The sequence below is a fragment of the Oncorhynchus nerka genome, linkage group LG16 (genome assembly GCF_034236695.1).
Source record: "Oncorhynchus nerka isolate Pitt River linkage group LG16, Oner_Uvic_2.0, whole genome shotgun sequence".
In the NCBI taxonomy this organism is placed as follows: domain Eukaryota; kingdom Metazoa; phylum Chordata; class Actinopteri; order Salmoniformes; family Salmonidae; genus Oncorhynchus; species Oncorhynchus nerka.
Window position 1 is genome coordinate 14,549,221 of NC_088411.1, and position 14,916 is coordinate 14,564,136.

Genomic DNA, 14,916 nt, shown 5'->3' on the forward strand with positions numbered 1-14,916 from the left:
ATGTGTTGGGCAGACCGCAACACCCTCTGGAGAACCCTGCGGTTACGGGCAGTGCAGTTGCCATACCAGGCGTTGATACAGCCCAACAGGATGCTCTAAATGGTGCATCTGTAAGAGTTTGTGAGGGTCTTAGGGGCCAAGCCAATTTTCTTTAGCCTCCTGAGGTTGAAGAGGCATTTTTGCGCCTTCTTTACAACACTATCTGTGTGGGTGGACGATTTCAGACTGTCCGTGATGTGTATGCCAAGGAACTTGAAGCTTTTCACCTTCTCCACTGCGGTCCCGTTGATGTGGATGGGGGCGTGCTCCCTCTGCTGTCTCCTGAAGTCCACTATCAGCTCTTTCATTTTGCTGATGTTGACATTATTTTCCTGGCACCACTCCGCCAGGGCCCTCACCTCCTCCCTGTAGGCTGTCTCATCATTGTTGGTAATCAGGCCTACTACTGTTGTGTTGTCTTCAAACTTGATGATTGAGTTGGAAAGGTGCGTGGCCACGCAGTCATGGGTGAACAGGGAGTACAGGATGGGTCTGAGCACGCACCCTTGTGGGGCCCCTGTGTTGAGGATCAGCGTAGTAGAGGTGTTGTTTCCTACCTTCAGCACCTTGGGGCGGCCCGTCAGGAAGTCCAGAACCCAGTTGCACAGTGCGGGGTTCAGACCCAGGGTCCCAAACTTAATGATGAGATTGGAGGGTACTACGGTGTTGAAGGCTGAACAAAGTCAATGAACAGCATTCGTACGTAGGTACTGTATTCCTCTCGTCCAGATGGCATAGGATACAGGAACAATGGTGGACACCGTGAAGCAAGTGGGGACAGCAGACTGGGATAGGGAGAGATTGAATATGTCAGTAAACGCTCCAGCCAGCTGGTCTGCGTATGTTCTGAGGACGCGGCTAGGGATGCCGTCTGGGTCGGTATCCTTGCGAGGGTTAATTAACAAGCTTAAATGTCTTACTCACATCGGTCACAGAGAACGAGAGCGGGCCACTGTGTTATTTTCAAAGCAGGCGAAGAAGGTGTTTAGCTTGTTTGGAAGCAAGGCGGCGGTGTCGCGGCGTAGCTAGTTTTCCCTTTGTAATCCACTTTGTCTCTGTACTGACGTTTACAGACGTTTACGTGTTTGTATTCAACCATATTCCCAGACACCTTGCCATGGTTAAATGTGGTCGTTTGCGCTTTCAGTTTTGGGCGAATGCTGTCATCTATCCACGTTTTTTGGTTTGGGTAGGTTTTAATAGTCAGAGTGGGAACAACATCCCCTATACACTTCCTGATGAACTCAGTCACTGTGTCAGTGTATACATCAATGTTATTCTCAGAGGCAACCTGGAACATATCCCATTCCGTGTAATCAAAACAAAAGCATGGATTCCGATTGGTCAGTCCAGCGTTAAATAGACCTTAGCACGGGTAATTCCTATTTGAGTTTCTGCCTATAGGAAGGGAGGAGCAGAATGGAGTCCTGATCTGATTTGCCAAAGGGAGGGCGGGGGAGTGCCTTGTAGCAATCACGGAAGGGAGAGTAACAATGTTCAAGAGTTTTGAAGCGCAATGTGTTGATAGAACTTTGGCAGCGTTTTCCTCAAAAATGCTTCATTAAAGTCCCCAGCTAAAACAAATGCGGCCTCAAGATATGTTGTTTCCAGTTTGTAGAAGGTCCAGTGTAATTATCTATCATTATAAGAGGAAATAACCCTTTTTTGAACAGCAAATAACCATTGAAGGGCTCAAAGGGTTCTTATGATCAGTATGATTCCACCCCTATTACTAGCCTGTTCAACCTCTCTTTCGTGTGATTTGAGATTCCCAAAGATTGGAAAGCAGCTGCGGTTATCCCACTCTTTAAAGGGGGGGAACACTCTTGACACAAACTGCTACAAACCTATATCTATCCTACCCTGCCTTTCTAAGTTCTTTGAAAGTCAGGTTTAAAAAAAGATCACCGACCATTTCGAATCCCACCGTACCTTCTCCGCTATGCAATCCGGTTTCCGAGCTGGTCATGGGTGCACCTCAGCCACGCTCAAGGTACAAAACGATATATTAACCACCATCGATAAGAAACAATACTGTGCAGACATATTCATTGACATGGCCAAGGCTTTCGACTCTGCCAATCACCACATCCTCATCGGCAGACTAAATAGCCTTGGTTTCTCAAATGATTGCCTCACCTGGTTCACCAACTACTTATCTGACAGAGTTCAGTGTGTCAAATCTGAGTGACTGTTGTCCGGGCCTCTGGCAGTCTCTATGGGGGTGCCACAGGGTTCAATTCTTGGGCAGACTCGCTTCTCTGTTATATATCAATGATGTCGCTCTTGCTGCTGGTGAGTCTCTGATCCACCTCTACACAGACGACACCATTCTGTATACATCTGGCCCTTCTTTGGACACTGTGTTAACAACCCTCCAGACGAGCTTCAATGCCATACAACTCTCCTTCCGTGGCCTCCAACTGCTCTTAAATACAAATAAACTAAATGCATGCTCTTCAATCGATAACTGCCTGCACCTGCCCGCCCGTCCAGCATCACTACTCTGGATGGTTCTGACTTAGAATATGTGGACAACTACAAATACCTAGGTGTCTGGTTAGGCTGTAAACTCTCCTTCCAGACTCACGTCAAACATCTCCAATCCAAAGTTAAATCTAGAATTGGCTTCCTATTTTGCAACAAAGCCTCCTTCACTCATGCTGCCAAACATATCCTCGTAAAACTGACCATCTTACCGATCCTCGACTTTGGCGATGTCATTTACAAAATAGCCTCCAACACCCTACTCAACAAATTGGATGCAGTATATCACGGTGCCATCCGTTTTGTCACCAAAGCCCCATATACTACCCACCACTGCGACCCGTACGTTCTCGTTGGCTGGCCCTCGCTTCATACTCGTCGCCAAACCCACTGGGTCCAGGTCATCTACAAGACCGTGCTAGGTAAAGTCGCCTTATCTCTGCTCGCTGGTCACCATAGCTGCACCCACCAGTAGCATGCGTTCCAGCATTTATATCTCACTTGTCACCCCCAAAGCCAATTCCTACTTTCAGTTCTCTGCTGCCAATGACTGGAACGAACTACAAAAGTCTCTGTAACTGGAAACACTAACAACTACCTCTTCCTCTACTGTAATGATTTATTTATTTTGCTCCTTTTCACCCCAGTATTTCTACTTTGCACACTCATCTACTGTCAAATCTACCATTCCAGTGTTTTAATTGCTATATTGTATTTAATTCGCCACCATGGCCTATTTATTGCCTTTACCTCCCTTATCTCACCTCACTTGCTCACATTGTATATAGACTTATTTTTCTACTGTATTATTGACTGTATGTTTGTTTTACTCCGTGTGTAACTCGGTGTTGTTATATGTTGAACTGCTTTGCTTTATCTTGGCCAGGTCGCAGTTGTAAACGAGAACTTGTTCTCAACTTGCCTACCTGGTTAAATAAAGTAATAATATAATAAAAAATAAAAAATAAAATAGAACCATCACCCTTCCCTTGAGGAACCCACGTGTTGTAGTGTGTAGGCTTGGTTAAAGATAGAGATTATTTCATGACAGTCAACAACAAGAGTCACTGTGTTCCCTTTCAAAGTACAACAGTGCTAGATTGTTGAGATGTGCAGTCAGCATGCAAGATCTGATGGATGTTTTGATCTGGTTTGTAGTTTAGAAGAGTCTCTCAACACTACATGAAGTCATAAGAAGGGCAATGATGGCCCTTAGTAGTCTATTGATGTTAGGGAAAATGTCAGGGCTGCAGCTGTCCAAAACCTCAATAAGGGATGGGAATTCCTTTTCGGTGCTGTTTCTGAATGAACAAGGTAAATTCAGCATCCAAAACAGAGTTGTGATAGTGATCACATGGGGCCTGAAGTGATTATTTCAGTGCAAAAGTCCTAGACCCTGGCAGACAGGCCGCTGCTGCCATATATGGACAGCATTTTTGTTACATGCATTTTAAATTTATATTTAGTATTTTGTCATTTGTATAACGCTGGGATGAACTACATTGTTTGGTAATGAGAAACTTTCGAGAACTGTAATATGTATTGTCAAAATGTTTTTTTTTTTAATTCTATACATTTTTTTTTTTTTACAGCAGTTCACAATTTTGAGGCCCCCTTTCACCTTGCATTGGTATCAGAAGTGTAATGGTACTACGGTGTGATGAGAGCAGCTGATAAATGAACTAAATATACAGTGCATTCCGAAATAATTCAGACTCCTTGACTTTTTAAAAACATTTTGTTACGTTACAGCCTTATTCTAAAATGGATTAAATTATTTTTCCCCTCATCGATATACACACAACACCACATAATGACAAGGTAATTCTTTTGGGGGGAAAAACAACAACAACAAAACACTGAAATACCTTATTTATATACAGTTGTAGTCGGAAGTTTACATACACCTTAGCCAAATACATTTAAACTCAGTTTTTCCCAATTCCTGACATTTAATTCTAGTAAAAATTCCCTGTCTTAGGTCAGTTAGGATCACCACTTTATTTGAAGAATGTGAAATGTCTAAATAATAGTAGAGAGAATGATTTATTTCAGCATTTCTTTCTTTCATCACATTCCCAGTGGTTCAGAAGTTTACATACACTCAATTAGTATTTGGTAGCATTGCCATTAAATTGTTTAACTTGGGTCAAACGTTTCGGGTAGCCTTCCACAAGCTTCCCACAATAAATTGGTTGAATTTTGGCCAATTCCTCCTGACAGAGCTGGAGTAACTGAGTCAGGTTTGTAGGCCTCCCTGCTCGCACACGCTTTTTCAGTTCAGCCCACATATTTTCTATAGGATTGAAGTCAGGGCTTTGTGATGGCCTCTCCAATATCTTGACTTTGTTGTCCTTAAGCCCTTTTGCCACAACTTTGTAAGTACAGTGCCTTGCGAAAGTATTCGGCCCCCTTGAACTTTGCGACCTTTTGCCACATTTCAGGCTTCAAACATAAAGATATAAAACTGTATTTTTTTTGTGAAGAATCAACAACAAGTGGGACACAATCATGAAGTGGAACAACATTTATTGGATATTTCAAACTTTTTTAACAAATCAAAAACTGAAAAATTGGGCGTGCAAAATTATTCAGCCCCTTTACTTTCAGTGCAGCAAACTCTCTCCAGAAGTTCAGTGAGGATCTCTGAATGATCCAATGTTGACCTAAATGACTAATGATGGTAAATACAATCCACCTGTGTGTAATCAAGTCTCCGTATAAATGCACCTGCACTGTGATAGTCTCAGAGGTCCGTTAAAAGCGCAGAGAGCATCATGAAGAACAAGGAACACACCAGGCAGGTCCGAGATACTGTTGTGAAGAAGTTTAAAGCCGGATTTGGATGCAAAAAGATTTCCCAAGCTTTAAACATCCCAAGGAGCACTGTGCAAGCGATAATATTGAAATGGAAGGAGTATCAGACCACTGCAAATCTACCAAGACCTGGCCGTCCCTCTAAACCTTCAGCTCATACAAGGAGAAGACTGATCAGAGATGCAGCCAAGAGGCCCATGATCACTCTGTGGATGAACTGCAGAGATCTACAGCTGAGGTGGGAGACTCTGTCCATAGGACAACAATCAGTCGTATATTGCACAAATCTGGCCTTTATGGAAGAGTGGCCATATCCATAAAAAGTGTCGTTTAAAGTTTGCCACAAGCCACCTGGGAGACACACCAAACATGTGGAAGAAGGTGCTCTGGTCAGATGAAACCAAAATGTAACTTTTTGGCAACAATGCAAAACGTTATGTTTGGCGTAAAAGCAACACAGCTCATCACCCTGAACACACCATCCCCACTGTCAAACATGGTGGTGGCAGCATCATGGTTTGGGCCTGCTTTTCTTCAGCAGGGACAGGGAAGATGGTTAAAATTGATGGGAAGATGGATGGAGCCAAATACAGGACCATTCTGGAAGAAAACCTGATGGAGTCTGCAAAAGACCTGAGACTGGGACGGAGATTTGTCTTCCAACAAGACAATGATCCAAAACATAAAGCAAAATCTACAATGGAATGGTTCAAAAATAAACATATCCAGGTGTTAGAATGGCCAAGTCAAAGTCCAGACCTGAATCCAATCGAGAATCTGTGGAAAGAACTGAAAACTGCTGTTCACAAATGCTCTCCATCCAACCTCACTGAGCTCGAGCTGTTTTGCAAGGAGGAATGGGAAAAAATTTCAGTCTCTCGATGTGCAAAACTGATAGAGACATACCCCAAGCGACTTACAGCTGTAATCGCAGCAAAAGGTGGCGCTACAAAGTATTAACTTAAGGGGGCTGAATAATTTTGCACGCCCAATTTTTCAGTTTTTGATTTGTTAAAAAAGTTTGAAATATCCAATAAATGTCGTTCCACTTCATGATTGTGTCCCACTTGTTGTTGATTCTTCACAAAAAAATACAGTTTTATATCTTTATGTTTGAAGCCTGAAATGTGGCAAAAGGTCGCAAAGTTCAAGGGGGCCGAATACTTTCGCAAGGCACTGTATGCTTGGGGTCATTGTCCATTTGGAAGACCCATTTGTGATCAAGCTTTAACTTCCTGAATGAGATTCCTCTTGAGATGTTGCTTCAATATATCCACATAATTTTCCTACCTCATGATGCCATCTATTTTGTGAAGTGCACCAGTCCCTCCTGCAGCAAAGCACCCCCACAACATGATGCTGCCACCCCCGTGCTTCACAGTTGGGATGGTGTTCTTCGGCTTGCAAGCCTCCCCCTTTTTCCTCCAAACATAACGACGGTCATTATGGCCAAACAATTATATTTTTGTTTCATCAGACCAGAGGACATTTCTCCAAAAAGTACGTGCAGTTGCAAACCGTTTTGGAGCAGTGACTTCTTCCTTGCTGAGCAGCCTTTCAGGTTATGTCTATTTAGGATTTGTTTTACTGTGGATATAGATACTTTTGTACCTGTTTCCTCCAGCATCTTCACAAGGTTCTATGCTGTTCACTGCACTTTTCACAACAATGACATTCATCTGTAGGAGACAGAACGCGTCTCCTTCCTGAGTGGTATGATGGCTACGTGGTCCCATGGTGTTTATTCTTGCGTACTATTGTTTGTACATATGAATGTGGTACCTTCAGGTGTTTGGAAATTGCTCTCAAGGATGAACCAGACTTGTGGAGGTCTACAATTCTTTTCTGAGGTCTTGGCTGATTTCTTTTGATTTTCCGATGATGTCAAGCAAAGAGGCACTGAGTTTGAAGATAGGCCTTGAAATACATCCACAGGTACATTTCCAATTGACTCGAATGATGTCAATTAGCCTATCAGAAGCTTCCAACGCCATGACATAATTTTCTGGAATATTCCAAGCTGTTTAAAGGCACAGTCAACTTAGTGTATGTAAACTTCTGACCCACTGGAATTGTGATACAGTGAATTATAAATGAAATAATCTGTCTGTAAACAATTGTTGGAAAAATTACTTGTGTCATGCACAAAGTAGATGTCCTAACAGACTTGCCAAAACTATATTTTGTTAACAAGACATTTGTGGAGTGGTTGAAAAGCGAGTTTTAATGACTCCAACCTTAGTGTATGTAAACTTCCGACTTTGCTATGAGAATTGAAATTGAGCTCTGGTACATCCTGTTTCCATTGATAATCCTTGAGCTGTTTCTACAACTTGATTGGAGTCCACCTGTGGTAAATTCAATTGATTGGACATGATTTAGAAAGGCACACATCTGTCTATATAGGTTCCCACAGTTGACAGTGCATTTCAGAGCAAAAACCAAGCCATGAGGTTGAAGGAATTGTCCGTAGAGCTCTGAGACATGATTGTGTCGAGGCACAGATCTGGGGAAGGGTACCAAAAAAAGGTCTGTAGTCTTAAAGGTCCACAAGAACACATTCACCTCCATCATTCTTAAATAGAAGAAGTTTGGAACTACCAAGACTCTTCCTAGAGCTGGCCATCCGGGCAAACTGAGCAATCGTGGGAGAAGGACCTTGGTCAGGGAGGTGTCCAAGAACCCAAAGGTCACTCTGATACAGCTCCAGAGTTCCTCTGTGGAGATTTGAGAACATTCCAGAAGAACAACCATCTTTGCAGCACTCCACCAATCAGGCCTTTATGTAAAAGCCACTCCTCAGTAAAAGGCACATGACAGACTACTTGGAGTTTGCCAAAAGGAACCTGAAGGACTCACAGATCATGAGAAACAAGATTCTCCGCAGTAGACGTCACGAAGAATGCGCCGATATTGCTAGCACCTTTAGCTAGCGTGGCCTTCTTGTGCATTTCTGTGGATGCATGCGGAGTTTGGTCATTCTCCTCTCCATGGCCAATTGAGAATTCCTGACGGCATAAAGTACAGAAAGCTTTCGTTGAGTCACCACTGACAGCCTTAGCCCATGTCTTTTTTGCTTCCCGTTGTTTGTTGTAGCTGCAGTCTTTTGTTTTTTGCCGGTTTATCCATATTTCCTTGATATGCCAAACAGACCGAACAACATCAGAAATAACTTTGCAGGAATTGGCACGATTACGCTATACTGTGATTGGATGAATATACGGGACAAGGGAGATCAGGTATGGGACAAACCAATTTAGCCCTATATAAGGGACATCCCGGCTAATACGGGACAGTTGGCAACCCTATGGGCAAGGCCCTTCCGTTGCTTTGCCTCTGACACACACAGATTTACATTGAGCATTTAGTTATTTCGCACAGTTTCCCCAAAGTCAGTCCTGGGTGCTTTGGCATTGCTCTGGTTAATCATACTATACAGTGAACAGGAGTTTCTGATGGCAATCTAACATGCTGATATCTCCACTCATATCAATGTCACGGTTATCATACTGACAGAGAAGCATTCAGATGTTACCGCACCACAGTCTCGATCTGTTCCAATATCCACACTAGCACACCACTTTGAATGAATCAGTATATCGAGCATGCATTCTAAACGGTAAAATTGTGTTGGTATTGGAACATACTGGTAGCCTTCAATCTGCACGGCACAGGTGACTGCACAGCCACACAGAGACGGGGTCACAGAACCGGTACAGACACACACAGAGATATGCACCACAAGACTGTCAGCCAAGCCAAAGGAGCTCAAGTAATAGCTCTGGGAATTGACAAGTCTTCAGGTCTCACGGCAAGGTTTCTCTTCACATGGACGTGTTCACTTGATTCACGATTCACCAAACCAGCTCTGTTACATTGACACCACACTCAACACTCACGTATCTACATGGTTTCATAAATAATACATTACAAACCTTCTGATTTATTCAGAAAAAATAAAACATTAAAATAGATGAACTCACTGATTAATTGATGGACCATTTAATTTATATATGCCTCATAGGGTTTGAGGAACCAAAGGGGTTTATAATTCCTCAGCATTAATGATTAGAGAGAATTGCAATCTACAATATTGACACATAATCAGTGTCTTGTAACATATGGTTTACACAGCTGATCTGGCCTCTGAGGTGATCTACTTCTAATGTCCCTGGTCTGGATGAAACATGGCTTCACCCATGACCCTGACCATGACCCTGACCCTCTCACAACCAGCCATGGCCTATCCACACCACACAGGTTTTGACTATGGTACACAGCTACGGACGAAAGTGACCTTTCGTGGCAGGTTAGCAGCATTAACGTCACAGGTTAGGAGAATTAGGCTACCTGAGGTGGCAGGTAGCCTAGTGGTCAGCATGTTAGCCTAGCGAACCGAAAGGTTGCTAGATCAAATCCCCGAGCTGACAAGGTAAAAATCTGTTGTTCTGCAGTTAACAAAGGCAGTTAACCCACTGTTCCTAGGCCGTCATTGTAAATAAGAATTTGTTCCTAACTGGCTTGCCCAGTTAAATAAAGGTAAAGGGTTAGCTAAAATGCTTTGCAAAGCAGGTGCTTTATGTATAACCTTTTTTTGAAGGTCTATAAAGAACCAAGATCATTAGGTTTTAAATGGAATATTTGTTTACCGTTATTTATCCCGGTAAATCAATTAAGAACAAATTTGTATACAATGACAGCCTGTGGACTATAGGATTTATGGTGCTATAAAGAACCCTTTCCTAAGATTCTATCAATAACCATGAATAAAAGGTTATATATAGCACCCCAAAAAAAGGTTTGCTATGGTTACAGCCCTTTTGGGGGATAAAGAGAACCCTTTTTGATGGTTCATTATATAATCTCTATGGAGAATTATTCTCTAAATCCTCAATCCTTTTGAAGAACCATCATTTCTTTTAATCCTGGTTAGCCATATTATATTGTTGAAATTCCTAAAGGGTTATTATTGTTTAAATTAACAAATTGAGTACTACGTGCTAACTGTACAACAGCTTTGGGTCCCTGAGGAGAGACTTGAGAACCACTGAATCAGTAAACTGTTCTTAGTTGACACAAGGCAATACATGAAACTGTCACTGACCATAGTCTTTTTCAACGTAAATTCCCGTAACTCAACACATGATATCAACTGTAATGTCACTCACTCACGATTGCACAAAAAGAGCTGCGAGCAAACCACGCCCCAAAATATTCTAATGAGCCACCGCCACATACATTTTAATTATCGCTAAAAGAGCAAATAACACTTTTCTTAACGGCAAAGAACCATTGAAGGGCTCAAATAGTCAGAACCATCACCCACCCTTCCCAAATAAGCCTTTTAGTGTCCATTCTAACAACAATCCACCTCACATCACTCCCCCCATTTCCATCCAATCTCCTTATCTAAAAGATGCACGTTGAGAGATTCATTCGACAGCAATATAATACCCACTCTGAATGATCTGTATGAAAGGAGAACCTCGAATATGGCCCAACAGTTAAGCATATCCTATAGGCAATAGGGCTACATTGCGTCTCAATAAGGCTTTATGATTATAATATAAACAGGCCACAACCCAACATCATACATATTGTAGATGCAAATGGTGTAGATGCGCTGTTGGAAGGCTGAGGGAGGTTGATTGAATTGCTGCGACAAAGGGCAATAGCGCGTGGTGTTACCGTTCATCACTGGGGCGAGTTCCTGTGATAGCCCATTATGAGGGAACCGTGTGTGTGTGTGTGTATGCGCGTGTGTGCGCGCTCGCCAATAAGGAATGAATGTACCTACATTCAAACTGCTTTGTCCAGCACATTAGTCTCTACCCCTTGACGTAGCCGAGCTATAGGCTAAAATAAAGTATTGTTGAAATAGAAAATCATTAAAAAAACGCAACTGAACGTATACGATGTTCCATAATAATGTGATTCCAACCATGATGACATGTAGGCTACACACTGAAACATTAGGATTCCTAAAGGGTTCTTTGGGAACGGTGATGGTTATATATGGAACCATACTGACCCAAACAACCCTTTAAGCCCGTCAATGGTTATTTGCAGTTCAAAAAGGGTCCTTTACCCTTGTAGTGATAATTAACATGTAGGGGTGGTGACTCATTAGAACATTTTGGACCGATTGAGAATGGTTGACTAAGTCAGAAGTTCTCAATCAGACACCCAGCTGTTCCAGAGCTTTATAGAACCTTCAAAAAATGTGCCGTATAGAACCAAAAGGGTATTGCTATGGTTATAAGCAAAGGACCTTTACTTGGCCCTATATTGAACCATTTGTTTTTAGTGTGTAGCACCTAGCCTATAATGACCGTTATGTCGGTGGAGAAAAAATGAGGCGCACCTTGAAAAGAAAAAGGAGCATTGTTTTATTTAACGTAAGCTATTTCTCCAGGTTAATTTCATCTAGGTTAAATCAGTTTTGTAAGTTCGACCCGGCCCAAGATAACCGCAAGAGTAAACATAGGCTGCATGCTGGCCATGAAATGGTGAGAAAATAGGGAGCACCTTGAAAATGAACGCAATTATAGCCACTAAACACATACAGCAAGTGATCATAGTAGCTTACCTCTGAAAGCACTTGGAGCCAGAGGCAGCTGAGACCGATCAGAAGCATCATTTTCCGTGTGGTTAGATCCATCCTGGCCGCTGTGTCAGTGTCATAGGCTGATAAAGAAACGGCACACCTCTCCCATCTCTGTCCCATAAGACCGCTATTCTCTGCGCGAACGGACTCGACAGCGGATGCCAAGAGAGCTCTGTCTCTGGCTCATTTGCTCTCTATCTCTCTCTCCCTCTCGCTCGCGCGCTCTCTATCTCTCTTGATGTGATGGAAGAACACACACATCTCTTCTACTGAACAGAAACAAACACATACATCTACACTATATATACAAAAGTATGTGGACACCTCTTCAAATGAGTGGATTCAGCTTTCAGCCACAACCGTTGCTGTCAAGTGTATACAATCTAGCCCACAGCCATGCAATCTCCATAGACATGCAGTGGCAGTAGAAGAGCTCAGTGACTTTCAACGTGGCACTGTCATAGGATGCCACCTTTTCAACAAGTCAGTTCAAATTTCTGCCATGCTAGAGCTGCCCTGGTCAACTGCAAGTGCTGTTATTGTCAAGTGGAAACATCTAGGAGCAACAACGGCTCAGCTGTGAAGTGGTAGGCCACATAAACTCAAAGAACGGGATCGGCGAGTGCTGAAGCTCATAGCTCGTAAAGATTGTCTGTCCTCAATTGCAACACTCACTACCGAGTTTCAAACTGCCTCTGGAAGCAACTTCAGCAGAAGAACCGTTTGAATGAGGAGCTTCATGAAATGGGTTTCCATGGCCAAGCAGCCGCACACAAGCCTAAGATCACCATGCACAATGCCAAGTTGTTGGCTGGAGTGGTGTAATGCTCACCGCCATTGGTTTCTGGAACAGTGGAAACGCATTCTCTGGAGTGTTGAAGCAAGCTTCACCTTCTGGCAGCTCGATGGACAAATATGGGTTTGGAGGATACCAGGAGAATGCTACTTGCCCTAATGCATAGTGTCAACTGTAAAATTTTGTAGAGGAGGTTATAATGGTCTGGGGCTGTTTTTCCAACCATGTCTCTGTAACTCCAAGAATATAAAAACTGTAAATAATGCTAGATAATTCAAGGATAAGATATTTTTTTTTAAATGGAGGCATTTATATGCAAAAGAAATAAGGCAGTCTGTCAAAATATATTTTTCTGGTTGATGTCAGCAATTAAATCTTTCTCAAGATAATACTTACAGGTAGACAAAAGACTCTTTATTCCAGAAAAACAATTTATGTCAGGGTCACTTCCAGATCAAAAAGTATTGCTATGGGAGTCATTTTCTCTTATCAAATCAATCTTAAATTGGTCAATGGAATGTGTAGCATTTGGTGTAATTTATATTCCATCTAGATGTTCCAGACATTGCTATACCAAACTCTTCCTCATTGAGAAGATGGAAAATGGTTCAACACACATAGATTGTAGAAACATGAATTATAAATCACATCATTAATGGGAAGCAATGAGTAGCGATTTGTCAGACACGATCAAGAGTTAATATTGTGGATATCAGTTACGATGAAATTAAGTGACTGATAATAATCACTGACAATGAGATACACAGTCCGAATACAGAGTCATGTTTTCATGACCACTGTTGAGATAGGGATCCATGATCTCTCCACTCTCTGCGATTCCTCATCTTTCCGGGCCTAACAACAAAGGGATCCGCGCTGATGACAGCTGGCCTCCCTCATAGCAGGCAGCAGCTCTACTCTCTTCTTATGCAGTCTGTCGGAGAAGTCCTTGTTGATGCGTACAGGTGTGTTTTTCAGGAATGTTCTGGCCTTGGAGAGGATTATCTGCTTGTCCTTGAACCTCAGCAGTTTGACCACCACCAGGAGTGGTCTTTCAGCATTCAATCGGAATTTTCCATTCCTCTATGCATGTTCAATTTCAATGGTTTTTCAGTCCAGCTTCAGATTGCTTGTTAACATCTCCCACACTTTGCTCTCTGTGTCAGCTCGTGTTTCAGCCACATGATCAGACACGATTCACTCAATTACAATGTTGTTGTGCCTGCTTTGATTCACCATGTAACATCTCTCAAGGCAGTCAGACATTTCGGGGAACACCTTTTAGGTGTCGAGACAAGACTGTGAACTTGAGTTTCATTGTAATTGAGCTTTTTCCCCGTTGATTTTAGCTCATTAATGGCTTTTTGGGAATTTGCAAACACGGGTCTTAATACGGTCTTGTACTTCCCTGACTAGCACATCAATCTGGTTGTTTGCAGAATCTAACACAATCTGCATAAAAGATTGGAAGTTGGCCTCCTGTGTCGCGTTCTGACCTTAGTTCCTTTGTGATGTCTTTGTTTTAGTATGGTCAGGGCGTGAGTTGGGTGGGCAGTCTATGTTATTTTTTCAATGATTTGTTATTTCTGTGTTTGGCCTTGTATGGTTCTCAATCAGAGGCAGCTGTCAATCGTTGTCCCTGATTGAGAACCATACTTAGGCTGCCTGTTTTCACCCTTGAGTTGTGGGTGATTATTTTTCTGTTTCGTGTGGTTTGCACCTGACGGAGTTGTTTCGGTTGTGTTTTTTGTTTCTTTGTTTGATAGTGTTCAGTTTAAATAACATGAACAAGAACCACGCTGCGCTTTGGTCCTCACCTTCTTCCACCGATGACCGTTACATCCTGTCTGTTTATCATTTCTTCATAGTATTTTGTTGGGCAAGGTTCTCTCATAAGGTTTCAGCAGTAACATAGTTCTCCTCAGAATTATTTTTTTCTACGAGTACTGGGCGGTGCCATATTGAGGTTAGGAATGGAATTCAAGTTCTTTCACTTATGTCGTGATCACACACACATTAATTCACAATTTGCCAGTGATGATCTGGTGTAGTGTGGTAATCCTTGTTGTGGCAATCCTTGCAGTTATCACTTAAATACAAATTAGATTTGTTTGTTTGTAAGAGTGGTTGTAACCGCAAAAAAAAACAAAGCACAACACACAATGTCGGT

The 14,916-nt window shown here is 42.4% G+C and overlaps 1 protein-coding gene across 1 annotated transcript in view; it reads right to left on the reverse strand.

Moving 5' to 3' along the window:
* The window catches only part of LOC115144089 (neurotrypsin-like), a 47,590-nt gene extending 35,518 nt beyond the window's left edge, over positions 1-12,072 (reverse strand). The window contains exon 1 of the mRNA XM_029684796.2: positions 11,933-12,072. Within this exon, the coding sequence (XP_029540656.1) occupies positions 11,933-12,070 (138 nt within the window). The 5' untranslated portion in view covers positions 12,071-12,072. The remainder of the gene's footprint in view (positions 1-11,932) is intronic.
* Between the last annotated feature and the right edge of the window lie 2,844 nt (positions 12,073-14,916).